Source organism: Chaetodon trifascialis, chromosome 4 (genome assembly GCF_039877785.1).
Source record: "Chaetodon trifascialis isolate fChaTrf1 chromosome 4, fChaTrf1.hap1, whole genome shotgun sequence".
Classification (NCBI taxonomy): Eukaryota; Metazoa; Chordata; class Actinopteri; order Chaetodontiformes; family Chaetodontidae; genus Chaetodon; species Chaetodon trifascialis.
The window spans coordinates 6,201,564-6,228,915 of NC_092059.1; the positions used below are offsets into that span (position 1 = coordinate 6,201,564).

Here is a 27,352-nt window from a genome sequence, read left to right on the forward strand (position 1 = left end):
GAAAGGAGGATCAGTAAAGACTACGAGAGAAGACGTTAACAGGAAGCAAAAGAGAAAAGGTGTCAATACTCTGGAGGAGGAATAAGGACAGTCGGAGTGCGAAAGCACAGCCCACACAGGCCGTCGCTTTCAGAAACACATCTGTGAATACACACAAACACACTTAAGCACACACACACATGCAAGCTCTCATTCACAGTTGTCTATTATGAAAGCCTCTGTGGAGTTCGCTCCATCGATCCGCTGCTTTTTTCCTAAAACGCTTCCTGCTTTTTACACCCTCTCCCCGCAGGGAGGGAGCGGGAGGCTGTTTTTTTCTGCCTTCGCTCCGTCTTTCCTGTCCTTTCTTTCTTTGTAACCTTTTCGCCGCACTCACTCGCTCGGTGCCGCCATCAGCGCGCGTTTCTCCGGGTTGTGTAAAGCTTCTGCGTGCTATTCGGGCACGCTGACATTTTCAGCACTGTGAAAGTTGTTTTTTGTTTTTTTGTTTTTTTTTCCCCCAATAATAACTGGATTGAAAGCATAAAACTAATGTTTCACGCCTGGAGAGTGGAGAGAAAGAGAAGAGAGAGGCAAGCATGAAAGAAAAAAGAGAGAGAGGCTGGAAGAAAAATGGCACAGGAAGTGCCAGACGAGTCTCAGAAGGTCACTCCTTCCACAAGGACTTCGGTCAAAGGCAAAGGGAATTCCTCCACCCTCCCGAAAAATCTCTCTTTATCTCATCATCTTTGCTTAATTTCTCTCACTTTCTCTCTACGATCGAGGTGCTGCTGGTAAAATAAATATTAATTGCCCCTGGAAGAAGAATTGGGGCATTGTTCCTCCTCTATCTCACCAGAGATGAGTCTGTCCGTATAGAAGTAGTGATGTATGGACGCTACCTGGCTGGTATTAATAACAGCTTAATGATGTCCCTGACAACTCCACCAGCTAATTTAACGCTGTGTTGACCATGCGCACACACACCGAACCGTCTGCTTATGCAGGCAGGCTACTACTGAGACACACACGCTTCATGTGCACATTCACACGAACACACTCGCACAGTGCGGGACAAACCGGCATCGGCCCCCCAATCAGCCGGAGTGATTACCTGGCCCGCCAACACGGCTACAAAGGCTATTTATCAGCAGATCAACACGCTGCTCAGGGTATAGCAGCATAAGGAGTGAGTTATTAAAGGCACACACACTTGAGTTACTCCACAAACCTCACACAGACACACACGTCTACACACACTTACAGCATCCTCCTCTCCGCTGCGACTTGGGCTGCCCTCTGCTTCCCCGAACGAGTCGTCTGTGGGCGGGTCTGTGGCGTCGGTGGGGGGGTCACTGACATGGGAGGCTGAGGACTTGGAGGGAGAGCTCTGCCTGGGGGCTGGGGTGGGTGCTGCAGGGCGGGACAAGACGGGTCAGACGGAGACAAAACGCTCGGTTCTTAGAGCGGAGACGACAACACGAGCAGCTGAAGGCCTTACGTGAGTTGGTGGACGGTGTCGTGGAGGTGACGGGTGTCAGATTCATTTGAGAAATGTCAAAGTCGTCACAGTCGTCCGTGTCCTGGGCGGTGCCCACACGGCTGAAGTAAGTGCTGAATGCCTCTGAGGTTCCTGTTAAGCTGGGCTGCTCGCCCTTTTTCGACGGCATGGCCGGAGGCTTCGCCAGCTGAAAATCCTGAAGGAAGAAGGAAACAGTGCTCAGGGAGGACTTTCACACTTTGACTCAGGGGCATTCAAAACGTAAGCCCTTCTTTACTGGTTTTGATGGGAGACACTGTAGGTACACATCTAACAAAGACAACTTGATCAACGTGGCTAAAAACTGGGTTTTAATGCTTTCTATCATCTGAACCCAATCTTACAGCTTCCTGGACTCAGCCTCCATCAACAGTCTCACCCATGACAGTATTTGGCCTGAACCATAATAGCTAAGACCACTGGCAGAACAAACTCCACAGAGGCTCACGCTGAATTTAGTTTGGTCAGAAATGACCACAAAGACTTGGAAAATGGAGTTCTCAGTAGAAATCATGACGCTGGTCTCATCAGAACTCTTCATTCATTAACCCCCCACCTTGAACATCTCCTTGCCCATCTTCCTCGCCCTCTCCCCGTGCTGCGGACTCGACGACGCTGAAGGGGAGGGAGCTGAAGCGCTGGCTCCAGCACCTGAGTGGCTCTCGCCGGCTGGAGTCACAGTCGTGACGGGGGTGAGAGTCTGGAACATGGCGGCGGGCAGAGTGCCCACAGGTTGGGCAGGGAGGTAGGCTGTGGGGGGGAAGGCTCCGGCTGCCATGGCTGCCCACTGCTGCTGGGTGGCAGGGAAGATGTTGGCCTGGCCCCAGATGAGAGGCTGGCCGCCTGGCAGCACCTGGGCTACCGGACCTAGGGGAGACTGGACCCCGAAGGCCAGCGGCGTCTGGGCGGCAAACGCCTGCTGGGACCAGTGGCCGGGGGGTACTGCTCCCATCGTCACATAACCTGGTGGTGAAGGCGAGAAAGAAATCCACAGAAAATGTAAATATTTTGTAAAATCTTAACGATGAAGCACAAAAAGAGGACAAAAGAGGAGGCGATGCTGCTTTTCTTCTGCACAGATAATAACCCATGCATCACCAGAGAGTGCTGCCCTACTTCTGCCTGCAGATAATGTGGCGTCTCTTAATGGTCATGGTGAACTATCATAATTACCTCCAGAACGAGGCAGAGTCATTATGAAAAGGCAGAGCTCAACACGCACGCATTAAAATCACTCAAACTCATCACTGGAAGCTTATTCTATTACACACTCGCTCGTCTCCTGGTTCTGGTCTCTGGTTCTTACCTACAGCACAGAAAGCTGACGTCTAACCCCGACAGCCCCGCTACGCCGGTAGAGAGGGAGGAGGAACAGAGGTGAGGAGGGGGAGTAAGGACGGGAAAGGGAGAAACTAAAAGCACACACTGGTGTCTAATTCCCAGAAGCCCCGTGCGTACAGAGGAGTCTTCACGGCAATCATCTCAGCATGTTTTATTGCTTTCTTCTGACCGCCACAGCCGCCTCAGCGACAGGTACATCAGCAGCATCTGAGGCAGCAAGCTAATGATGCATTTCATATTCAACACGCAACCAATACCACCTTTTCTCCTCTTTCCCCTCCCCTCATCTACATTTCAATTCTATTCCGTCCCTCTCTATTCATCTCACCCCCCCTTCCTTCTGCCCTCTGCCTCCGAATTTTCTGACTCTCCACCTCGCCTGCGTCTCCCTTCTCGGCTCGCTCTCTCCTTGCTTGTAGCAGCGCTGTGCTTAAGCAGCAAATGAACAAGGTCCCACCTGAGGGCACAGACGCAGGATTGAAGGGAGCAAACAGTTCCGTGGGAGGCTGCAGGCCCTGCGAGGGGTCGAGGGTGTTGGCTGGAGAGGCGGGGGTCTGCACAGGTCGTGATGGAGGAAAAACAAGAGAAGGCTCAGTGTTGGAAACAGAGTGAGGACTTCACAAAGATGTAAATCACAAACTGTGTGTGTGTGACAGCCACTCACCGATGGAGAGGTGATGTCAGGAGGTGTGGACATGTCTCCAAAAATCTCTAATTGGTTGATATTCTGAGAAGAAGAGAGAGCACACACTGCCAGTCAGGCACAATAACAACACAGCTGTACCTGATTCGTTCTCTGGGTCAGTTTCCATTCCAGTGCAACATGCATCACACACCGCATGCAGCACGACACCAGCTCGGCACGTTGGTGGCACCTACCTGAGAACTGCGGCAGCGAGGCGGACGACGTAACAGAGGGTGAGGAGAGATGGGATAATGAGATGAAATGATTGATTCTGATGACATACCTACCAAGAGTTATCACAATCTGTGTCATCTGCTCCACATGTACAACACTGTGCGCGGGTTCTGCATGAGCCGCAGACTGAACGCCCTCTAAGACTGAGCTGAATGCTCTTGTGCAGTTTCTAGTTTTATTTCATACTCTTTTAATGATTATTTTGTACTTCTTTTTATTCATCTGCACAGACGTCTGACCCTGTGCTGCTGCAGCACCTGCTCGCTCCCTTCTGGGGATCAATAAAGACCTCTGTTACTTTATAAAGATGCTTTCCACCTGCTGATCTACAGCCCTGATCCCAGAGCTTTGGAAAATGGGAATAAAAACAGAATGCACTCTGCAAATCACCTGTTACCAATGAACCTGTTTACCTGTGGGATGTTACAAAAATCAATGAAGCATTTGAGGCCAAACATTAAATATATTGTCTTTGTGCTGTTTTCGGGAGCGCGTTGGTCAGAAAGGATTAGCTAATCATCACATTCTGCTTTACATCCCGACTTTGTTGGAATGGGGGTCTTAAAAGCAGACTGCCACACCCCCTGCACCATCACCGTACGAGTATCTCCGCCTGGATCAGTCATTAATGTTCCCCTGTTGCAGAGGATGTGTGGCGTGCCTCAGAGGGAATAACTTAACACAGCAGCCTTTTTATTTGATCTGAATTTGTTCTGTATCGCTCTGTTTCCTTTCACAGTCTCCCCATGATCCCTCTCTTTAGTATCTCCCCCATTTTTTTGCACATTAATAATATCTTTAGGCTGGTGGCAAGTGAAGGAAACTCTATTTTTAGTCGTAAAGGAATTTAAGCCTTGAATACATGGTCAGAGATTAGCATAAATCATGGATGCGGATAATTTCTTTTGAGATAATGAATGTTCTTAGAATATCTTGCCTCTCGTAGGTCACCCGTGCACCACAAGTTCTTTTTACATGTATCAGAAAATGGATCTGTGGGCATGGTGTTTTACAGTTATGGGTCTGGATATGAACCAGAGGAGGGGGGATAGGACGCGGCGATATGGAGGACTGCTGCACAGTCTAGCACAGCAGATTAAGATCAACTCAACAAGACGATGAGCTAGATATCCGTGATACGCAAAACGGTGCATCCATGACGACTGATAACAGGCTGTCCGTGGGATTAAACTCACAGAACACTCCTCTTCAACTCAAACACAATAAATTCCTGTAATCGCTGTTACTGAGTGTTGTGGCGCTGAGTCGATACCGCAGAGCGTTTGCTAATGTTCTTCAAACAGAAACCGCCGGCGCAGGAGGGACGCCGCAGCAGCGAGTGCTCACAGGGCAGGAAGTGTTCGAGGTTTATAGACTTTCTGTCCACCTTTAGTGAAGTCGCTCGACTCTGTATTCTTTCCGTGTGTGGCGGCGGTGCGGTGGGGTCAGAGCGCTGTGATTCTCAGTGTTATGAGTGCTTTATTAATGTGCTCTGAGCAGCTTTTGTCTGCAAGTGTGTCAGCGGGCGGGATGACCGCCACTGGCTGCCGACCCCTACGACCCCACCGGCTTCTCTGACAGACAATCTGACCTTTACGTCCACGCCGTCCTTAAAGGACCTCCGCTCAGCGCTACCGGCGTGTTTTTTTCTCCTCACACACACACATGCAGGTGTACATACGCAGCTCGACTTCTGCCTCAGCCTGGTTACTATGCAACAGCGAGGCTTCATGTTTTATTCAGAAATGACAAGGGTCAAAAGTTGGGGTGACTTACGACGAGAGGAGAACAAAAGTGGTGCGGTGCAGAGGAGGACGGCGGACAGGAGATCATCTGAGGATATGCTTGAAGAGGCAGTTCACGGGGGCTGATAAGCAACCTTTCGGACAGTATGTTCCCTCCTCACAAAGACCGAAAACACCTCGCTTTGGTCTGAACCACAACAAGAAGAGCACCGTGCGTGGAGCGCCTTACCTGGGTCATCATTGACAGATCTAAGTCTATCAGATCTGCCACTGCCTCCTCCTCCTCCTCCTGCTGCTGCTGCGGCTGCTGTTCAGTTTGTTCTTGTTGGAGGGGCTGAGCATGATAATGGTGAGGTTGATGATGATGGTGGTGCGGGGTGTGTTCATGTCCGTTCTGCAATCACAACCCCAAGTGTTAGATGGCGGGTGGGATGAAAGTGGGCTCACACACCAGCATATTAGTTGTTTTTCATTCACTCAGAGGGAGGGTGCGACAGAAGGGGGCGAGGTGAAATGAGGCTCATTTAAGAGGGAAATATGATGGTCTGCAGGTGTTACACTCACAAAACACACTCACGCACGCAAACACACACACAGTCAGGAGGCACGGAGCAAGGTTCTTCTTCCCAGACTTAGAGCCCATGTGAAGATTTAAAAAGGTTTAAAGATCATCCCTACCTTTAGTCTAAACTACAGCAGCGAGCAGGGGTTTAAACCCTCTTTGTGTTTCAGTAAAGCCTGCTCCCCTGCGTCGGGAAACACAGTGTGAGACAGGCCGACAAGCACGCAGACACAGCAAGAGGGGCTGGATCATCTAACATGCTGTATGTGAGAGCAGAGGGAGGCAGCATGTTACAGAAACAGCCTCCTTCCTGCTAGCCTGCTCTGCATCGTGACGAGCTGGATCCCCATCAAAGCGACTACAGTCTAAATTTTACAGGATAAGGCCGGCACTGTGTTAACTTATTATTATTTATCATCAACAACAAATCCAATAAAAAAACAAAACAAAAATGAATCTGTGCAACTAACAAGTGCTCCCTGCGCAGCCGGCAGCTGAGAGTCGGCGCCTTCCTGCATCTGAGCCGCTCTAAAAACAAGCAGCGCTGATGTGTCTGCATGTATTTTGCACCCACGCCTGAAAAATCTGACTGTACAAACATCCTCCAATATTTTTTTTTTCCAGCCACAGCAGAATAATGATGGGCTCTGCCAGACCTTTCGCCAGCACTGGCACTGACTCATGATGTGCAGATTGGTCTGGCAAAGCAAGAATAGCTGGTGCACTACAATATTGCTGAGTGTATGCTTTCCTTTGGATGAAAGCATGAAGCATGGCCGTCATTAGCGGATACTGAAGGACAATAACAGCTTGGCCAATACCAATCAGTTCTGGAAATACTGTACATTTTTCTACTGGATGTTTTTCTCCTGAAATCTGTAAACTCATAATAGTTGATTTAAATCCAACTGATGAATTGCACTGAATCTGGATTTTTTTTTTTTTTTTTTTCACTTTACCTGACTGAAACGCTCAGTTTTTTCTGCTGAAAGCTACAAGTCTTACGCCGCCCACTCCTCTGCCTTCCTTTCTTTACTCTCTCTCGGTCCATCCCTCTCTCTCTTGCCCTGCCAATTATCCATCTGTGCCCATTATACACTCTCGCCATCTCTTTGCCCGGCCCTTCATCTTTATCAGTGCAGCCGCCACCTATCAATTAGCCATCCCCAGGGAAACAGTAATTACCTGTGCACATGTGTTCTGCATACAATTAACGCAGCCCCTTTAATTAGCGCCACCTTGCTGACCCCCTACCGACTGACTGATCGTGCCGGCTCATGCCGCAAACACTGCTCAACTGTCACACACAGACTCGCAACACAACCAGATTGAGGACATTGTTCTCTCCCTTCATGTCACACACACACACCAAAACCTACCACACACATCAGACCGAGGGGGCTATTTTAACGCAACCTTTACTTAAACCAGGAGGCTCGGCCAATTAAGACACACCTTTAAATTTACAGCAATGACCCGCTTATACGGGTCAAATATACTACATATCATATACTTATATATACTTAGATATAGCTCATATATTAATCTCATCATGCTAATCCCGTGTTTGAGCAGAGCTGGTGTGTTTGCTTGGTCGGTCGGTGCTCCTCTGCCGGCCTCTACGTCTGGACTCTGAGGCAGAGAGGGCTTCTGTTGACTCAACACACTCTCAGTTTTTCCAGGGTCAAGGGATCAGCAGATTGAAATGGCATAGTGTGTGTGTCTGTGTGTGTTTTATTGATTTGTCTCGTTTAAGAAGGCGACAGAGTAAACAACAGAAGAGATTGCTTCAGACAGGAGGTCACATTTCTGCCTGCAGTATCATATCGTGCCAGGTGTGGTGTGTACACACAGCAATGATCTCATCTAACGCTACTGTCCACTGTCAATCCCTCTGCCGAGAAGACAATGAAGCTCTCCCGCCAATGAAGTAAACCGTAAATCCACTCCTAATAGCGACGGTCAGATAAGCGCCGCAGCCTCTGGTCACTCCCCGGTCAGTAATGTCACAACAGGTGCTTCTGCTGCGTTCACGCCATGACGGCTGAAGATGTACTGAAGCATTCACGCATTATTTCTAACTCGCTCTCAACCAGGCGGTGGTGTGTTCAGTAGCGCTGTCAATCGATTAAAATATTGAATCGCGATTAATCTCATGAATGTCATAGTTAACTGCCAATTAATCGCAAATTAATCGCACATTTTTATCTATTCTAAATTACCATGGCTACTTTCCTTTCCTAAGTTTCCTTTGAACATAACAGCATCCATATGAATCTGTCGGAAGCCATCCATTGTCGCCTGGTTTTGACAAGGAGGCGACGAAGAATTCGCATTCGCCGCGTGTTTGGCCATCAAGTGGTATTTCAGACTGGATGTGCTGCGTTGTTAATTCAGTTCACACCGACAATACACACAGATAACTTTGGTCTTGTCAGTCGACCCATCTGGCAACTTTTTGAAACTAAACTTTCCATTCAGAATCTTGTTCGCATCCATTTCGGCGTTTCACGCTTGACATCCACACAAACTGGTAGCCTACTCTTTCACAGCTAGCGAGCAGGCAAGATGTACGTGGGGCGTGCCAATTGTTTTGTTTCCAGTTTATAACCAGATCCTGTAGTTTTTCTTACGTTACTAGCAGTGGCCACAGCTTATAAAAACTACAAGTTCACTAGGTCACAAAGAGCGTTAATCTCGCATTAAAAAACTTAACGCCGTTAAAATTGATCTGGGTTTTTGACAGCACTAATGTTCAGCTCAGCTCAAGCCACGATGACAGAAAGAGAGGCTTTCACCAGGTTCAGTTCAGCTGTTTGTGTGATCGCACGTACACACACACTCACACACAGTGAGCTTGCGTTGGGAGAGCAGGCGGGGTCGCACGCTGTGGTGGTCCCAAAACCTCAAATAAGTTAGAAGAGACTCGAAGCTTCAGACAGCTTTCAGCGCATGTGTGGGCTCTCTCCATGTGCTCTGAGCACGAGGAAAGTCAGACGTAAGCTCACGATGCCGCTGCACATACGACATTTAGATGTTACTTTTTTCTAGTTAAAATGTCAAGTTTTCGAAAATGGACTGTTAAAAGGAGTTTTAAAGTTCAATAAACGCGTGAAGTTTCCTAAATCAGTGAGTAACCATGTTAGATAATGGTCATCTCAATACTTGTAAATAATCAGGATTATGATTTAACTTCATCAAGCAGCCCTAAAGCGCTAATGGTGTGAAGTAGATCTAACTCTGACTTATTGTGTTGGCTGTTTGGCTCCTTTGTAATTCACTGGCTTGGCAATAACAATGGATTTTATTTATATTGCACTGTCAGCAACATTAGCTTTGAAGCCATTTTAGCATTCCTTTTCGACACTTCTGCAGTTCTTTCCAATAAATGTAAGATATTGCGGCCATCACAAATTCCCCGTTCCTCCTCGAGGCTGCTCATATTAACGGTGTGATGTGAATGCAGCATTTCGACTCCTGATGGAAAAGACCTGCTGTGACATCTCTGACTGCAGAGCAACACGCTCGAAAGATTCAAGCCAGAGAGAGCGCAGCACAGCGGCGGCTTTCTGCCTTCTGTGCATCTGGATTTATCTTAAAACAAATAAAATTAGCCTAAAATTACAACGCGCGCCGTTCCCCACAAAACAAATTCTTACATTTCTGTGATCCTGGGTTAAATTTACTCCCTCTGACTGACTGGGAGGCAGACTTGAATTCGCTTTATTTAAACCAGAAGGGACGACTAGTCCAATTGGTTGCACAACAAGAGAGAAATATTGGATTTGTTCACGTTCAGACACCTGCCAACACAAAGGCAATCCAAATAGCAGCATGTGTTGTGGGCTGGGTGAGGAGCGGACAGAAATACTATGGTGCCGGTAAGCTTCTTACCAAAGCTGAGGATAATATGCAGCCAGAAAACTGCGAGACTGATTCCAAGCCTACCAAAACTCATAGAGTGGGATTGTGACTGCCAGTACTGACGTGGAGGAGTCCAGTTTTAATGCTTTAAGGATAAAAGACCCACTGCAGGGGGATACACACAGAGCTGGTGGGTTCTGGATGGACTGAGGGAAAACTGATTTACACAACAACAACATGGGATGAAGCGTTCAAACAGAAACGCACACGCACGCACGCATACAGCCTCACATCCACACGCACAGGACGGCAGCCTGGTTACTGTGAGTGTGAAGATTTTAGCAGATTAAATCAGGCGGGAATATAACCAGCATCTTTATAGGCAGATAAAAGAGCAGCTGAGTTATAGTGCAGCCTGACAGTGGTCAAGGTCATCTTTCATTTTAACCACTGGCAGTGTGAGCCAATAACAGGAGCTTAAAGATATACCACGCACACACCAGCACCGAAAACACACACACACAGTCATACAGATTTACACTGCAAACACTCGTACTTATATGCATGAACAGGGTGAAAAACTGTTCAAAAGCATGCACATTTGAAATCAGACGTATAATTTATATCCATCAAAGGAAAGATATGACAGTGACAAAACGTACGTTCGGCGCAATCTGGGATAAGGTCATGCAGGTTTGTATTGGATTCACCAGCGGCGAACCACAGCCAGGCATGCTTCACCGAGCAAACTGACACGACACGCACACATTCACGCACAGCATCCCAGCTAACCACGAGGAGCAGGCACCACGAGGCACGAGGAGAAGGGCGCCGGCCACCACAGCTACGGCACAAGCAAGAGGAAGAGCACAGCACGCTGCACAAGAGCACTGGGTCCCAGCAAACCTCTCAGGGGACAATCGCGCCCGATCGCTATGTGGGAGAGATGCTAACAGCAAGAAGAGTCGCTGCGGAATTAGGGCGAAGGCGCCAAAGGCTCCTGTAATGGTGGGACAGCTGAGAGGTTTGTCTGAGAGGGGGAGGCAGGCTGGGGGGGAGGGGGGGTTGGTGGGACACAAGGCAAACACACGGTCACTCACTGGGTGTCGCTTTGGGACGTCATAGACCCCTTCCTTCTGCTGACTGGTGGGAACCTACACAATCGGCCAGCAAAGTCAGAGAGCCTGTTACCTCCGGTTCACTCAAACAATGAAACAGACTTCACGCTTTATCACTGTTACAGCACTGCGACACGCTGGACGCCAACACAAAGCCCTGAAACCTGGCTCCTCACGAATCAGATCAATCAGCAGTGGTGTGTGTGCGCGCGTGTGTGTGTGTGTGAGTGTGTGCGTGTGTGTGCAGGGATAATCAGAATTAAAATCTGTGGAGTGAGAACTCATCTATGAGGGTAATCAGTAGACTATGGGCCTGCGGTGATGGGCTTCCTCTCTCTCCCTAATAAAGAATGGATAAGGCTGCTTATCACGCCCACAGACATGTAATAACTCAGATTGTCACACACATGGAGACATGTAATATCTCTGTGTCACACGGGCAGATAGATTTGACAGTGTGTGCAATGAGAAGACCCAACGAGCGCTGATGGCACAACATCGATACGCATGGATCCTGGGATTCCTGTGGGTTTTGTTTCTCCTGCAGTGGCACAATGTTTAAAATAAACTTTTATTCTCGCCGAGTTGGATGTGCCCTAATCATGCTGTGTGCTAAATGAAGAATAGCGCTGATGAAGAATGTGGATATCTATGTAGCACAGCCTGTCCCATTCTCTCTCCTCCTCTCAATGCCTTGTTACTTCTTTCACATGTTTATTTCCAGAAGCTGCCATCTTTATTCATACATTAGTTCCTCTGTGGCTGGAGGCTGGCTGAGGCTCACGTTTCTTACGCCTAGTGTGTGTGTGTGTGTGTGTGTGTTAGGGTGGAGGGGGGGTTTGTTTGTATGTCGGTGTGTGTGTGTGTGTTCATGTTTCTGTTTGCGTGTGTTTGCGCACGCGCCAGCGCTCCGTCTATTTTCAATCCATTTTATTTAAAGATCAAACGGGAGGCTGGTGATTAATCTTTCTTTCCCCCGCTTTCTTTCATCTCCTCGGGAAAAGAGGGAGGGGAGGAGAGAAGAAGAGAAGAGGTCCGCCTTCCACACAGCCCAAGAATAACCCCCACATCCCCTTGCACACATCGTACCCTCCCCCCCTCCTCATCCCTCGCAGGTCTGCCCACGCCTCAGAGGGGTGCACCCAGAGAAGGGCTCATCTCCCTGGGCTAGCTTTAGCTGTCAGGGCCCTTAGAGGGTGTTGGCTGGTCGTTTGCCTCTTCTTTTATTTCCTGTATCTACATTTTTATGAGCGACAAACGAAGCCGTTAATGTCAGGCCACAACATACTGATCCCTTGAAAGAGCGATGGAGCTGTTAGCTATTGGCTAACAACGGCTTGTTGTTGGTAGCTTCACCACAGCTGACGAGAACATAACTGAGACAAGACGAGCTTGTGAGTACCTGATAAATGCTCTCTTCCGATTGGTCACGGATGGGCTCGTGTCCCGCCTCAAACACAATGTACTACAACGTCAGCAGCAGAGGGGGGAGAGGAGAAGAGCAAGCGGGAGAGAAATTGGAAGATAAAGAAATTGAGAGAAAAGTGGTGAAACTGCAGAGGAGATTAGTCAAACAGCAATTGTCAGGAGGTTCTCATTAAAAAGCAGTCGAAGAATAGATCCCGGTGACACACGGAGGAGAATTTGAGCAGCAAAAATCCCCCAAAACCGTATGCATCTTTCATTTAGCAGCCCGACTGGAAGACATGCACACATACACACAAGAACTGTGGTCGCACAGATTTGAGGGTCTCCCACAGAGACGTCTGCGGACCTCTAACCCCCCAAACTGTACATATTGTGCTGTTACCACACTGTAACCAAACTGTCTCCCCACAGTGCACACAGAGAGGAGCAAGCTGACTGGCTAGAATGCAGCAGATGACAGGAGCGACGTGATTGGTCAGGAAGTTACCTGGTAGACCGGGTCCTCCAGGTCCTCCTCCAGTATTGTCTGCGGACGAGCGGCGGCGGGAAGGAGAGGGCGAGATCAAACGGGGAGGAGAGAGGAGCAGAGGGGAGAAGACGGGAGAGAGGGAAGAGGCGGAGAGTTAAGCCAGTGGAGTAGAAAGAGGAGGCGGAAAGCACGGCAAGACGCGGCAGCTTCCCAGCATTCAGATAATCATTTAGCAATCATCAGAAGAGAGAGGCAACTGGAGATAAGGAGAACAGAGGAAGGTGAAATAAGCACAATGGGCAGATGGTGACACTGATGAAACCTGAAAGTGGGCACTCGTTTGCCATTCGCTTGCTTTGATGTCTTTGCTTGACTTGTCTGTCGAGAGTCTCTCGGATGAAGCTCATCACGCTCGCGGCAGATGATTACGAAGGTTAAAAAGGGGTAAAGACAGGGAAGAGTTAGCTGGTACGTGTACCTGGTAGACCGCCTGCTCACACTGCTTGTCTTTCTGGGCCTTCTTCTCCATCTCCTCTCTCTGCTTTATCTCATAGATGAGCTGGAACAGGTCCCGCAGGTCCAGGATCACAGGCTCAGCCTGGGAAGACAAGGACACATCATCCACCCACCCATTAACACACCGACACACACTGAATGCACTGATCAGAGGTCATGAAATGCAGCTATGCCTGCTTATTCTCGTTATGTGGCAAAAGCCGTGGAAGAAGTACTAGAGTGTAGAAATACTCTGCTACAAGTAAAAGTATGATAAAATCACTCTTTTTGTGAATGGAGTCTGGTGGCTAGAATGATACAGAGCCTGTTTACGGTTAAACAAAAAGGATCTTACTCTTTAACCAAAAGGTCTCTCTCTGTAGGGATCCTTTCCCTAAAATAAGACACTTGGAGTAACAATCTGCGCATGTCAGCGGCAAAAACAAACACTTTCACGACCTGCAAACGGCCAAAAGGATTACATTGCAGCCCATTTGGCGGCTGCCAGGTAAGTTTAAGCTTCAGTTTAATCATGAGGGAAATTAGTCGAACATTCTTACTTTGACTCCAACTGGACTTCTTGGATCATATTTCATCAGCCAACCTCTGGCAACCTGCCCCAAAAACCCTTTTGTTTGTCTTATTCAGTGCTGCTTCCAGCCTGAGCGAAGGCAGGGTGAGTCAGACATACCTGATTGGGCCGCTGACAGCTGATTATGGATGATTCCATCAGGCCACAAGCCAAAAAGCAAACGGCAGTAAAGTGAATTTGAACCATTTTGCCCGTTCTGCAGGAAAGTTTCGGCACGGAGAAAGAAACAACACTGCAATTGATTTGTCTGAAATCTTTCATTACAGATAAATGTGTTTATGACTGATTGCTGCTCCCCTGTGATCAGTTAAACACTGACTTATCAAGCGTTAGTGACTAAACTCAGAGAATGGGAGTTCCAGGCTATGAATTTCTAAATAAACAGCACTGCCTGTGATTGGGATCTGAAAACCAAGTAAAGGCAAACCTGCACACAAAGACACTCTACACAAGCCTCTATACACTTATCTGCACAATCACTACACACTCCTCCTTCTCCAGGCCTGGTTCAGACAGTGACAGGAGCAGATACTAGCCTCTTGTCTTGCCTTGTATCACCTCTCTTGTCGGGGGAACAAAAGTGCCGACAACAAACCAGTTAGATGCCTCAGAACTTATTACTACTGTCACAGCAAAGACTCTTATTGTACAATGGTGTGTTTCAGGCCTAATCAATTATTGACTGGGGTTATGCAAAGTGCACGAGGAGTTCACAGACCGAACGCTGCCTTGCATAAAGTCGTTCTACTTCAGCGCCGGCTGCCTGCGAGATGTTCTCAGCCGCATATTGCTCATGACAGACACGCGGGGGTGAACGGCAGCTCCTGCTGAGCCAACAGTGGAACTTATTGTCACTCTGTCACATTCACATCCTCTTTGCATTTGACAATACGTGCTCTGATCTCCATCTTTGTCGCTCGCTCTCTACCACAGCTTCCAGGTGAGGGAAGGCACGGAGAGCAGAGACGACCACTGAATGTCAGAGTCGTGAGTGCGGGGAGCTCGGAGGATGATCTAGGAGCGGCGGCCGGCTCGCAGGACCGCGGAGATGAGATAAACTCAGCTCAGCGCTCTTGAATCCGATGACTAATTCATATCCCAAGGCAACTGTGACGACACTTTCCAACAAAAAGTTGCGATTAAGACTTTTAGGGGTGATGCATTGTTCAATTAAAATCTGCACTGATCACGATTTTTGGGTAAGAGCCGGCTCTCCCATCCCCCTGGATATTAATGCAGATTCACCCTCCTTACCCAAATTAAATTCTGGTGTTGGTTATAGTTCACGGGCAGAGTATCTCCAGGATGTTCCTGAATTTATTTCTTGGTACATTGAATTTCAACTTGCCTCATCTAAATCAAATTCAGTTACCGACTTCCGACATTTCCCAAAATGAATTTTGACAACCTCCAGAGATGCCAGAACATACAGCTGGAGAGAGTATAAGCCGCCACAGCAGTGGTCACGTGGTAAAAACCAGTGAGAAACTTTCCAACTGGACTCTTCACTCTCACTCATTGAAGCCTGGTGCTAAATGGTGAATTCAGACACAAGCATTTGCTCCTTGACTCTGCAGTCCCCTTTGATTAACACCACTGATATTTTGGAGCTGTTTCAGTGCTAAACTAAGCTGGAAACATCAGAAAACCTGTACAGGGAGTATCGTAAGAATTTGGATAATTGCCCACGGGAATAAGAAATGTGCCACCAAACAATACGCTGCAAACTAGGTGTTTTTTCTAAATGTTAGCATTAGGTTGAACTCTTCCATTAGTGGATAAATTTACAGGATGTTTAGTACCATCAGCGAGTGAAGAAAGCTGGACTCACCGCCGATGGCTGAACCAATTTATCACCAAATTATTTTTCATTTGCGGATGCCCGTAGTGGTACTTCTGTTCCGAATAAGGACACTACGATCATGAAATCTTAACTGAAGATTAATTGTCATACAAATAATTGCGATGAAAGTCATGTGCTTTTCAATCCATTACCATGATGTGAATATTACATGTCAAGCGTCTCAAGATAAAGAGCGGTGCTAAGTCTCAACTCAGGTGCCATTAAACCATCGCAGAGAGCAGGGCGGGACAAAATGAGCACCCGTCAAACCTCAAATGGTCGAAAACGATGTGGAAATTGTGATGGAAACGTGACATTTGTAAGTTTTATATAGAGTTTTTCTAAAGATGTATGGCCTCGTTCAAAGAGGGCAAAATATAAGATTAATAATCAAGAACGTAATATCTTCTTAAAAAATAGTCAGTCAAAATTTGGATGTTCTAAATAGTCTTTAAACTCTCTGCATTCTTCCTACAAATTGGATACAAGGTTGCTTTTGTAACAAATAGACATATTCACATTAGTTACAATCGTAACTTTTCTAAAAGGTTAGATCAAAGACTATCGACAAAATCATTTCTAACACAATTAATGTACTTTCATCTCCACTAAAACTTGCTAAATACAACAGGTCTCTCTGGTGCTGAGAGTAGCCAATTACTTCCAAACGTAGCCCTGAAATGCCCTTTCAGAACAACCTTAAGTAAGAGACGCATTGTTAAATCACATCAAAGCGGTTACTTCGCGCTTACAGCCTCAGTCTGCGTCACGGGCTCTGTGCCTCCACCCTCCTCATCCTCACTGCTCCACGGCTAACAGTCTGAGCGCTGGTGATGGCGGGTTCAAATCCTGAAAACGCAAGTGGTAACGGTGACCTTTCCTCAGGCTCTCGTCAGGTAAATGACAGCTCGGCTGACTGGTGAGAGCTTAGCCTCGTGCTACGCCGTTTTGCAAGGTAGCATTTGGATAGCAGCATTTTTTTTTTTTTTTTTTGAGTGCTTGGTTGGTGTAAATGTTGAGTACAGCCGGGTGCGCGACTGTGTGTATCTATCTAAGTCAAAGAGCCACGGTTCACGGCCCTGGGAGGATGGATATGCCATTAGAGCTGGTGACACACACTCAAACCCTCATAGACTCACTATGGGAAATCAATACGGCTACAGAGCGAGCCAGCTGGATCCAGACTAAACAAGCCAGGCACATAGACACAACAACAGCAACAACAATCGCAGCATGTCCAAAAGGGTGCTCAATATCATCGTAGAGTGTGCTGCTGCAGGACTGAACGTGAACTCATCCACACACACAGAAACACACACACAAAGCTGGAGCTCTGCAGAGTAAACAGTTCATTTGATGAACAGCACAAAGGGACATGAGCTGGTGTTCAAGGGTCCTTATCTAAATGTCAAGAGGTGTGTGCTGTTGAGAAAAGACCCTTATGAATCATACATTAACCTACACACAAACACACATGTAAACACTTGCTAAACGCTCACATGTGCACACACAAACACACACAGATGCAGAAAGGCCTACAAACACTGACCGACTGCGCGGTCTTGATCGCCACGAAGCGGTGGTTCCCTTCCTTCCCGCAGACGTAGCCAAAGGCTCTGTGGTCCGTGATGTCCTTGGCAATGTAGGAGATCTCGTGGACCGCATGGTGGTGTTGGAGGACCTGAAGGAAGGCACCAGACAGGATGTTTAGTACGTCATGCAGGGACAGCCAAGACGCTGCAGCTTAAAAGATTACAACTTTACTCTTGTGAGATTATGACTTTTTTCTAGAATGTACGACTTCATGCCAACAACATGCACGACACTTTTCTCAATATGTTGACGGCATTTGTCAAAATATGAGAAACGAATGATTTTAAACCCAGTGGAAAAACAAACAGGGACTTGAAAAGGACCTTCTAAAGTTTGATGCACTTAAGATTTCCTTGTCGTTAGTTGAGCTGTTCGATAAAAACACCTCATTTAACGAGAGGAATGTTTTGCAAAGAGAGTTTCAGGAACGACGCAGCAACAAATATGACTGAATTTAGTCTCAGGCTGAATGAAAGTTATGGATGTGAACGCCCTCATTCACACACAAAGATACAACATGCAGCTGCAAAGTAGATCAATTCCTCTTTACCCCCCCCCCCCAGGCGTGCACACAGAAACAAACCTCTCAAACAGAGTCCTTGTTTTCTATATTAAACTGTTTCGAGCTCCCCTGCCCTCTCTAGTTCAGCCTGGGTGGGTAGTGCCAAGCTGGCATTGCCCGTGGCAGATGGCACTGTTTTTCTCGAGGACAGAGGGGGGATCAGTGACAATCACAGCTCGGCAAGCTGTCGACTTGATCACTTCATCTGTGCCCTGACTCACAGCGCACGCAAACACACACACACGCCAACACAACTCACAACTTAATATGCAATGGCCCTCTGTTAAGTCACACTAAATGCCTGCTTTGTTGTTACTGTCTATGCCAGCTGCATGCTGGGAGCCGAGACACACAGTCAACATAACGACCCGGCAGCCCTTGAGTGCATGCTAGGGGTTGCAGGTCTATGCATCAGAGGCTAAACACACATCTGCTCTCTATGACGCTAGCCCAGAAGGAAGACATGGCAGAAGAGTGACATCAATTTAACATGGGGGCATTTGTGGTCCCACACACATACACACACGCACACACGCACACACTGAGAGCCCCCGCAGAAATAGATAATCATTGTCTGAGTCGTGTCTTCTAGATTTAATAATTAGAGTAATGATTGTTATTATCACCTCTGATTGACCTGAAAATGACAGCTAAGACGGTGGATGTGCACGTACACACGCATAAACAACGACACGCAAACACACGGACGCACACACACACACACATGTGCGCGCGCACAGCTCATTTGCGGAGGTTATTGAATTATCTCTGGGTGGGTGGTGAGGTGACAAAGAGGGAGTCTGATTCAAAGAGAGCAGAGAATGAGATGACTGGATAAATTCAATTGATCTGCTTCATCTTAGAGAGTGGAATAATTTACATACACACTCTAGCTTGTGGCCTTCACAGTGTGGTGACAGCATTGTTTGGATATACTAAAACAGGTAAAAACAGGTGGACTGTTAGCATGGAGGGATGCACCTGACCTTTCATGGGTGCTGTGCAGAGTCGTTGTGCTACTGGCTGTTCATGCCAGGAGTTTAACCTGACCTCTCCCTAAAAAATAGACCTATTTTCATGTGCAGAAGCATCATTGCTACCAAAATTCCACTGAAACTAATTTCCAGTGTACTCTGAAGGGTAACCCTGTGACATGCACCTCAATGTCAGATGGACACTTTCATTTTCAAACAGGCACTTAAAATAAGACTGCAAACTGAGCTTTTGTGTTTGGATTTTTCCAAATTCAACTTTGGACATTAAAATTGTTTTTTGCCAGATGTCATGTGCAAATGAAATCTTGCACTTAATAGTAGCACTCGAGGAACACTTCAACTGTTCCGTTCCTGTGACCACGAGATAATGAGCAGAATAACCCCGTTCTCCTTAATTAACTGGAAACGGCTCAAACATTCGCTGTGGATTTCCCTCCACTCCACGCTGCAAACACCGGTCGTGCTGAGTTGTTTTCCTCTGCACGCTTAAAGCTCTCCACAGATCTCTTATCTGTGAGACATTTTGCCTACTTAACTATGACCTTTCCTTTATGACATTCAAAGTGTTTCTGTTGCGTCATTCCTGCTAAACTTTGGACAGAACAGTGAAGTTACATCCCAGGAGGGCGGCTGCTGCTGGAGCCGACACGTCTGGCAGCATCGCCCGTCAGATGCTGCTCAAAGTCGCCTAAATAGATGCCCCTCTCTGGGGAAGTGGATTGTTTGCAAAAACAGGTGGGTGTATCAAAAAAGTCGATACTGCTTGTGTACTGTCTCTCTCCTCTCCAGCTCTGGTGATAGGCTCTACCAGTCCCTCGCTCACAATCTCACTCACACAGTGTCGGTGTCTCTCAGGGACTGTGGGCAGCATGCCCTTCAGCAGTTGCTGGCCACTGAACCAAGATATTCCCTGTTCCGCTGGGAGTGGGGAGGGCGGGGGGAGGAGAGGCGGCAGGATGCTAGCTCTCTTTTTTGCTCCTCCGCTCTCGTCCCTGGAAGGGAGACATCATCTAAGGGTCTGCGGAGGCTGTCCAGTCCACAGCCAGAAGGACAGGACTGAGGTTAGCTGTTAGCTGTGAGGTTTCATTCGTCACTTGCACGAGGTAGCATCGCTGGACTGTAACTATACATAATGTTTGACTATCCACAGTCTGTCAGCGAATGTAAATCAAAGAGTGAAGACATGAACATTGACTTCATGAAGTCATTAAAGGCCCTTACACACCAGCTTCCTGCTATGAGCGAAGGTTTCCTACATGAACAAACGGGGTGGAGGGTACGCACATCCCAAAAACTGTAAAGCTGCTGCATCAAGAAGGAAACTGAAGGTAAGAATCAGATAAAAGATCTGCTGCCGTCTTACATAAACAAAACTTTCCTGACAACTTTGAACGTTTTTTCTTACTTCACATGAGAGTTTTTTGTTTTGTCTGTGCTCCCTTTGCTGGTTTTTAATTGGCCGGGGCTCACCTATCAGGATTTAGCGCAGTCGGTGGGCAACTTGCGATGTTGCCAAGTCACTTTTTATCTTTTTTAACTCAAGCTTTAATTGTTGTGTGTTCTCCTGCCGTGACACCTCCTGCTCCACACACACATCAGCTCATCCCCTCCATTCCACCCTCAGTTCATCCCACCGTTGGACCCCCTATCATGTCCTCTCCTTCTAACTAACATCAGCTGGACGGTCTTTGCTAGTACACATAAAGTAACAGCATATCTGACAGCATCCACAGTGGATGTATGTTTCTTGCTCCACCCTCCTCCGTCTTGTTTGCCCTCATGTAGCTGCATCTCTCTCTAGCCTCCATATGAACACGTTGCCTCAGGGTCGTTGCCAAACAGCCTTTCCCCTCATGTATTCTTTCACGCAGCCCTTTCTGTTGGCCGAAATGGACTAATTTGATCTTTCTGTTCTCATCCTCTGAGGGAGCAGCAGGCCAGCTCTTGTGAGTTCTTGACCTGACGTGGTGCAGCGGCCCTGATGAGACGGACAAAAAGAGGGTGAAGAGGGCGGTGTGCATGTGTGTGTGAGTCTGAGAGAGAGAGAGGAGGGTGCTGACGGAGGGAGAGAAACATGCTGGCCTGCCCTCTGTTAGATTAATGTCTCCCCTCCTCTTCTCCTCCATCTCAAGCGCCACCTCCCTCCATCCTGCACGACCTTCCCTCCTCTGAGGGAGAGGCCATCCATCCATTCGTTCGCCCATACATCCATCCGCCCATCTGGCTGACTGATGCACAGGAGGGGAATGAGACTGTCAAGATCCCTGAACCTCAGCAGAGTCATTCCCCCTCTCCGTCTCCCTCTCTCTCCCTCCCTAGCCATTAGAAGTGGTTGAAGGACTGATAGTAAGGACGGCATATCTCTATAGTTAATATTAATGTGCGGAGACAGAGGACAAGGTCTCCCTGTAGAGAGCTTTACTTTGACATATGCTCACTGATTCTCTACCTATCCCTCTAACTCTGTCTCAGTCTGTCTTTGTCCCTCCCTCTCATCCTGCTTACATCTGTCTTTATCACATTCCTGATTCCTCTCACTTTCTTTCTTTCTTGGCCTTTTCTTGTTTCTTCTTTTCTTCACCCTCTCGCCTTTAACTCTGCCTCGCTATCTATCTATCTCTGGTCCTCTCTCTTTATCCCTCTCTATCTTTCAGCGTGGAGAGCTTGAAGCATCTGGAAGAGGAATGAGACGAAGAGAAATGAGGGTTATAAAAAGAAGGATGAAGAATTGGACTGGTGAGGGATGAGTTTGGCTGCATGCAATATGGCCGCCATGTGGGAGGCCGCTGGTTACTGTGTCCTGCCTGTCTAATACCCGCCACTGTTGAATTATTGCCGGGTACACGCTTAAACACAAACACACGCGCGCGCAGCATCGGTGGCATCCAGCTCGCGTCGAGGTGTAAATCTCAGACTTAACACGTCAGCCGCTGAAGCCAGGTGCCGAGCCGCAAAGCTTCACATTGTGTCTAAACCAGACTACGTTCACAATCCGCCAACAGCCAGACAGCGCGGAGTCAAACAGACAGGCTCACACCGCGTATTGATTCGACTTACATCAGAGCAGACACTAATGCTGCATTACGTTTCACAAATAAGACGGTTTTGCTCCGGCTGCCAAAACACAAAAAACCTAACGCGCGGAGACGACTGAGCCGGGCGCCTTCTAACTGAGCTTTATGGAATTTAATGGGGCGCTAATTTGCCATTGTTAACACAAATGACGGTGAAATGGCCTGTTCAGCGAGGCTGTCCTCCAGCCAGAGCTCGAAGCATCCCGATGAATGCGGGCGATACATTTCCTGCTCAAGGATACTGTGACAGGGACGGCCGGTGGGGGAATCGAACCTGGACAATACCCGTCAGAGGATCCTTGAGTAAGAAATTTGAAAAAGAAATCACTCCGCTCTACTGGCCACTTTCCCTTGAGCTGCACGCGTACTCGCTCTGTAACTGCATTTAACAACTGAATTCCTTCAGAGCGTCCTCTTCCTGTGACCGGCACTGTTGTTGGAGTTGTTGAGCTGAGACAATTTTGAGGGACATTTAGGTCGTTCAAGTGATGCTTAACGGACAGTACGAAAACTGACTGACAGAGGGAATTGAGAGCTAGTGGGGGAATGATAACAGTCGGACAGGAAAGGCCGCACAGGTCCAGTTGGTCAACCAGAAAAGAGGCCATGTACGATGCAAAACGCATAATCCTGGAGCGTAACGCAGAACCAGCGCTGTCGCTGTTTGCAGAGAGGCAGACAATGGGAGAGCCATGTTCTCTCATCTTCTGAGGCCTTGTTCTCCGGGTTTCAATTAGGGTCTCCTGATTTCCCCAGGGGGCCCTCCCTCTCATGGAGATGCCTCATTAACAGAGGAACACACACGCAGGAATGCTGCATGCAGGCGCACACACAAACACAAACACAAACACGTTGGCTTCTGAGCTCACCCCTGACTTCTCATCAAAGATCTTGATCCCTCCAAAGGAAATGGTCAGAAACACCTTCTGTTTGTGTTCTCCTTTAGACCGTGCTGCTGCAGCTATGCCCTGAGGACAGAAGGAAACACACACACACACACACACACACACACACACACACACACACACACACACACACACACACACACACACACGCACACACACACAAAAACATGTTAGAGGCAGGCCACAAGCACATGAGCTCTGTAATGGGAAGGTAAGATCATAAAGGGCCCTTTCTCTCCCAGAAAGACCATTTTCTTGCTGGATTGTGTAATTTTCTTTTACTTTGACGATAAATGTCTCCACAACATCAGCAACAAACATCACACATTGCACTGACTTTCTGATCAGTTAATAGTCACACAGAGAAATTAATCACAGAGGAGATCATTTTTCCACCCACACTAGTCCATACGAGTCTTTTGAGGCACGCCTGTGATGAATATTACCATGACATGGACAAAACTTAATTAATTACTGTTAGAAATTCATTTATTCACACTAAATAACTGCTAACAAGCAAGACTGTAGTACATTAAAGAACACATGTGTGAATAATGGCTAATAAAGAACATTCTCAGACCACTGGTTAGGCAATTTTAGGCTGACTAAAAAGATGAGGCACTGACTCAATAGTCAGTGTGTTGCCTACAGTAGGGGGCAGCTGGCAAGCCCCCGGGTTGGGGAGGCAGACAGGAGTACACAGGCATGGAGGCAGAGCAGCGTGCCACTGTGCAAAGGGTCAGCAGCAGAAAACCTGTTTCATCCACCGAAAAGAAGGCCCACCTAAAGTAACCACGATCAGCTTAAGTGCTCGCTGTATTTCCAATATTTCCAGCCTTTTACCTTGCTGTCAGACAGCCCTCTGCTTTCCTGGCACTACATTTTCTCAACCGTAAAATTTCCGTTCTAAGCGCGCTGTATTACGCCGCAGGGCGAGACTTTCAGCGGTTTGTGGAAGAGACAACAAATACACGAAAACAGAAAAGAGTGATAATGACAGCAGCGCTGTGGAGGCGAGAGGAAACCTTCACGGACCAGATTACACAGAAGAAGAACTTCTGCAGGTGGAGACTGAACTGAAAGAGAGATTTTACACGGAAACTGGAGCAAACCAGAAACTGCTGCATTGCCTTACAGGTTGGTCGGTAAGTCCTTTCATTTATTTCAGGGTCTGTCTGGCTTATTTGGCAGTGGTCTTATGTAATCCTCTCCAGAGAAATGATCACTGTACATGTGGACTTGAGTTGATGTCTACATTCAGTGAGACTAACCACAGCCGTCTTAGGCTGGTATCGCTCAGCGGACCACAGTGAACTCTACACGGTGACCAGGACACGTCTTTGTTTGAGCAGCCTGGAAAAACACGAGCACGCAGCATCTTTGAAACCTTTAGAAAATTTTTATTTCAGTTTCATCTCGTATTTTTTCTGACCCTGACAGCTAAGGAAGGGTCGTCTGAGGGCAAAGCGCTGAAAATACTGCACATGTAGCACACAGTTAAGCTGATGATGTTATCTCAGGTGGGCCTTCTTTTAGGTGGATAAAACAGTTTGCTGCTGGTCCTTTAAACATCAGTGCATTTCTCTGCCTCCATGCTGGAGCTCCTGTCAGCTTCTCCAAACGAGGGGCATCGCCGCTTGCCATCCACTGGAGGTAATACACTGACTATTGATTGATAATATTGACAAGTACCTCATACAACCCCGCTTTGAAAAGCCTGAACTACCCCTTTAAGGTGTGAAAACAAATATCCACCAAACTGTGCATGTTCATTATCAACTGAGCTCAATGCAAAACCTTAATGTCATATCTTAGGCTGCTGAAAGGCATTATGGGAATCGTAGGAAGTCAATAATAAGTAAAAAGGTAAAACAAGGCAGGTACAGCAAAAAGTTACATCGCAACATCTCATGACAGCACCCTGCTTGAATTCCCCGAACGCATCGTGACATACTTATGATTTATAACACTACAAGTGTACCTACGGGAGGAATTCCCCTTTACATTCACCCCACGGCCATTTGCATAGGTGAGTCACAAAAGGAGAAGAAAAGAGCGGCACGAGATCAGAGAATCGAGGGAGAGGGAGGAGCAGTGTGAAAGAAGAGGTGGAGAGATCAGAGAAAAAGAGTTGATGGATTTCCTGTCTGAATAAATGAGGAGGAGGGAAGCTGTTTGATCAATGAGCTGTCTGTCCTCTCCTCACCCTCCTCTGCCTCGGCTGGAGAGAGTTTTCACTACACAAACAAAACGGAAATGTCATTTTCTCAATTTAAATATCTCCCGCGGTATGTGGATCCCATGTGCGGAGGGACAATTAATAATGGATAAGGAGCTCGACACACCAAGCTCTCTTACTTTGTGGAGGAAGAAGCAAAATCTCGGGTTTGTGTAAAGTTTGAACTCTTTCAGGTGTAACATCAGAGACGCGTGTGTTTCCCAAACGGTTGAAATATTTCATTAAATCGGCCTGTCCATTAAACCTCTACTTATGAATGAGTAAATAAATGGCCTGTTTCTCCTCATCCTTATCCTCTCATCTCTCTCTCTCACCTATCATCCAAACGATTCCCCTCCTATATGCCTCTTCTCCTCTGCTAAGCGCCCCATCTGTCTGCCTCCCCCTCTAATTGTTCCTGTCCTTGCAAATGAGACACTCACCCCGATCCCCTTCTCATCCATATGGCTAACCTCCCCACTTCCTCCTGCACCGATCATCGTCCTGCCTATAAATGATAACATCCTCATTCTTTATGTCTCTCTTCCTCCACCCTTCTGGCGATTTGCATAGAAAAATTGCAACAAACTACATATGCATGCACACGCACACACACACAGTTGTGCTAATGTGCGAAACATGCATATTCAAAAGTCGAACGTTAGAATATGCATGAATTTGAAAAACCATTTGTGGACTGACAACTGTGTTGGCTATTGATGCTCAGTGGGCAATAATGTTACATCACTTCTGGCTGTTGAAGTAACTTCTGGCACCTGTAAGAAACTTTAAGAAGTAAATTCTTAATTTAAAAAGCATTAAGAGAGGGAAAGAGAAGAGGAGACACTTTCCTTACCTTGAGCTTCATCATCGAGTCCTGGCAGAGTTTGTCTCCACGGGCGGCAGTGACCTCGTCCAGGCCGATGAGCTTGGCCTTGTAGCGGACGCCATCGCCCTTAAAACGCCTGATGAGAGCCGCCTCGCTGCGATCCTGGCCTGCAGGAACACACACACACACACACACACACACACACACACACACACACACACACACACACACACACACACTTAAGTCTACAGTACATCTTCCAGTCAAGGACCTCCATCTACCTCTGACCAGTGCTATTACCTCAGGATCATCAATCACAGAGACCACAAAAGGCTTCAAGAGTAATCTTAGAAAAAAAAACAACAACAACAACAACAACAACAACCATAGTGTAGGTCAACGCTACAGACGTTAGCAACATCTTGTTATGTGATTAAGTCAGATCGTTGAACTGCGGTATCATAAGAATGGCACTCGTCAATATACTCCGACACGAGAATCGATGAAGTTCAGCAGGATTACAGTTAAAACTGTGACCGCTCTCCTCTGCGGCCATTTCTCTTGCAAAATAATAGCGTGGCATTTCGCTCTTATCTCCCTTGCCCCCCCCCCATCCTCTATTGTTGACGGTATCGTGCGCACGCATTAGCGAGCGTTGGCGGCGGTGGCGCGTGCGTTGACCTTGCTCTTGTCCAGGAAGTCTATGTGTTATCTCCTGAAGTGACTACAACGCTCCTCTTCAGACATAATACGGAGGAGGGAGAGGGGACAGCCGCCCGTGAGGCTAAACTCGCTCGCTTTGTGTCGCGCTCTCTCCATCTTTCTCCCGTTCTGTTTCTCTATCTCTCACCTGCAGTGCGCAAACATTTCATCATCAAATATTGTATAGGGGGGGAGACGCTCCTGCATGCGTGTGTGTCTCTGCATTGTGTTTCTGAGCATGTATATGTGAGTGAAAGACTGCAAGAGCGATAGCGAGAGGGAGAGGCGTAATGATAATGCAGCATATTCAGATAATATATTGAGGCATTAGTTCTGTACTCTATAACAGCGTGACTCTTGGAAGGTCATAGTCGGAGTGATGGAGAGGTCCCACTCCTCCTCTCCTCATTCTTTCACACTCCCTCCATTCATACAGTCCCTTCAGCACTGCAGTATAGTAGAAAAGGCGCGAGCGTCGTGTTATATGGCTCCATTGAATCATCTTTGTCCAACACTAATCTCCCACCTCCCTCTGCTTTGTCTGCCGGCCCACACACGAACACACACGCAAACGCGCCC

General features: G+C 47.5%; 1 protein-coding gene across 5 annotated transcripts in view; it reads right to left on the reverse strand.

The window, feature by feature from the left end:
* dab1a (DAB adaptor protein 1a) overlaps positions 1–27,352 on the reverse strand; it is a 196,064-nt gene that overhangs the window by 5,856 nt on the left and 162,856 nt on the right. For 3 of the 5 annotated variants that reach the window (XM_070961672.1, XM_070961674.1, XM_070961675.1), the window contains 12 exons: positions 26,099–26,238; positions 22,989–23,087; positions 17,445–17,576; positions 13,444–13,563; positions 12,984–13,022; positions 12,471–12,533; positions 11,051–11,104; positions 3,525–3,587; positions 3,318–3,414; positions 2,076–2,482; positions 1,481–1,676; positions 1,244–1,392 (listed from right to left, as the gene is read on the reverse strand). In XM_070961672.1, the coding sequence (XP_070817773.1) occupies positions 1,244–1,392; positions 1,481–1,676; positions 2,076–2,482; positions 3,318–3,414; positions 3,525–3,587; positions 11,051–11,104; positions 12,471–12,533; positions 12,984–13,022; positions 13,444–13,563; positions 17,445–17,576; positions 22,989–23,087; positions 26,099–26,238 (1,559 nt within the window). Of the gene's footprint in view, positions 1–1,243; positions 1,393–1,480; positions 1,677–2,075; positions 2,483–3,317; positions 3,415–3,524; positions 3,588–5,753; positions 5,919–11,050; positions 11,105–12,470; positions 12,534–12,983; positions 13,023–13,443; positions 13,564–17,444; positions 17,577–22,988; positions 23,088–26,098; positions 26,239–27,352 lie in introns of all 5 variants that reach the window. The other 2 variants (XM_070961677.1, XM_070961676.1) reach the window with 2 other exon arrangements.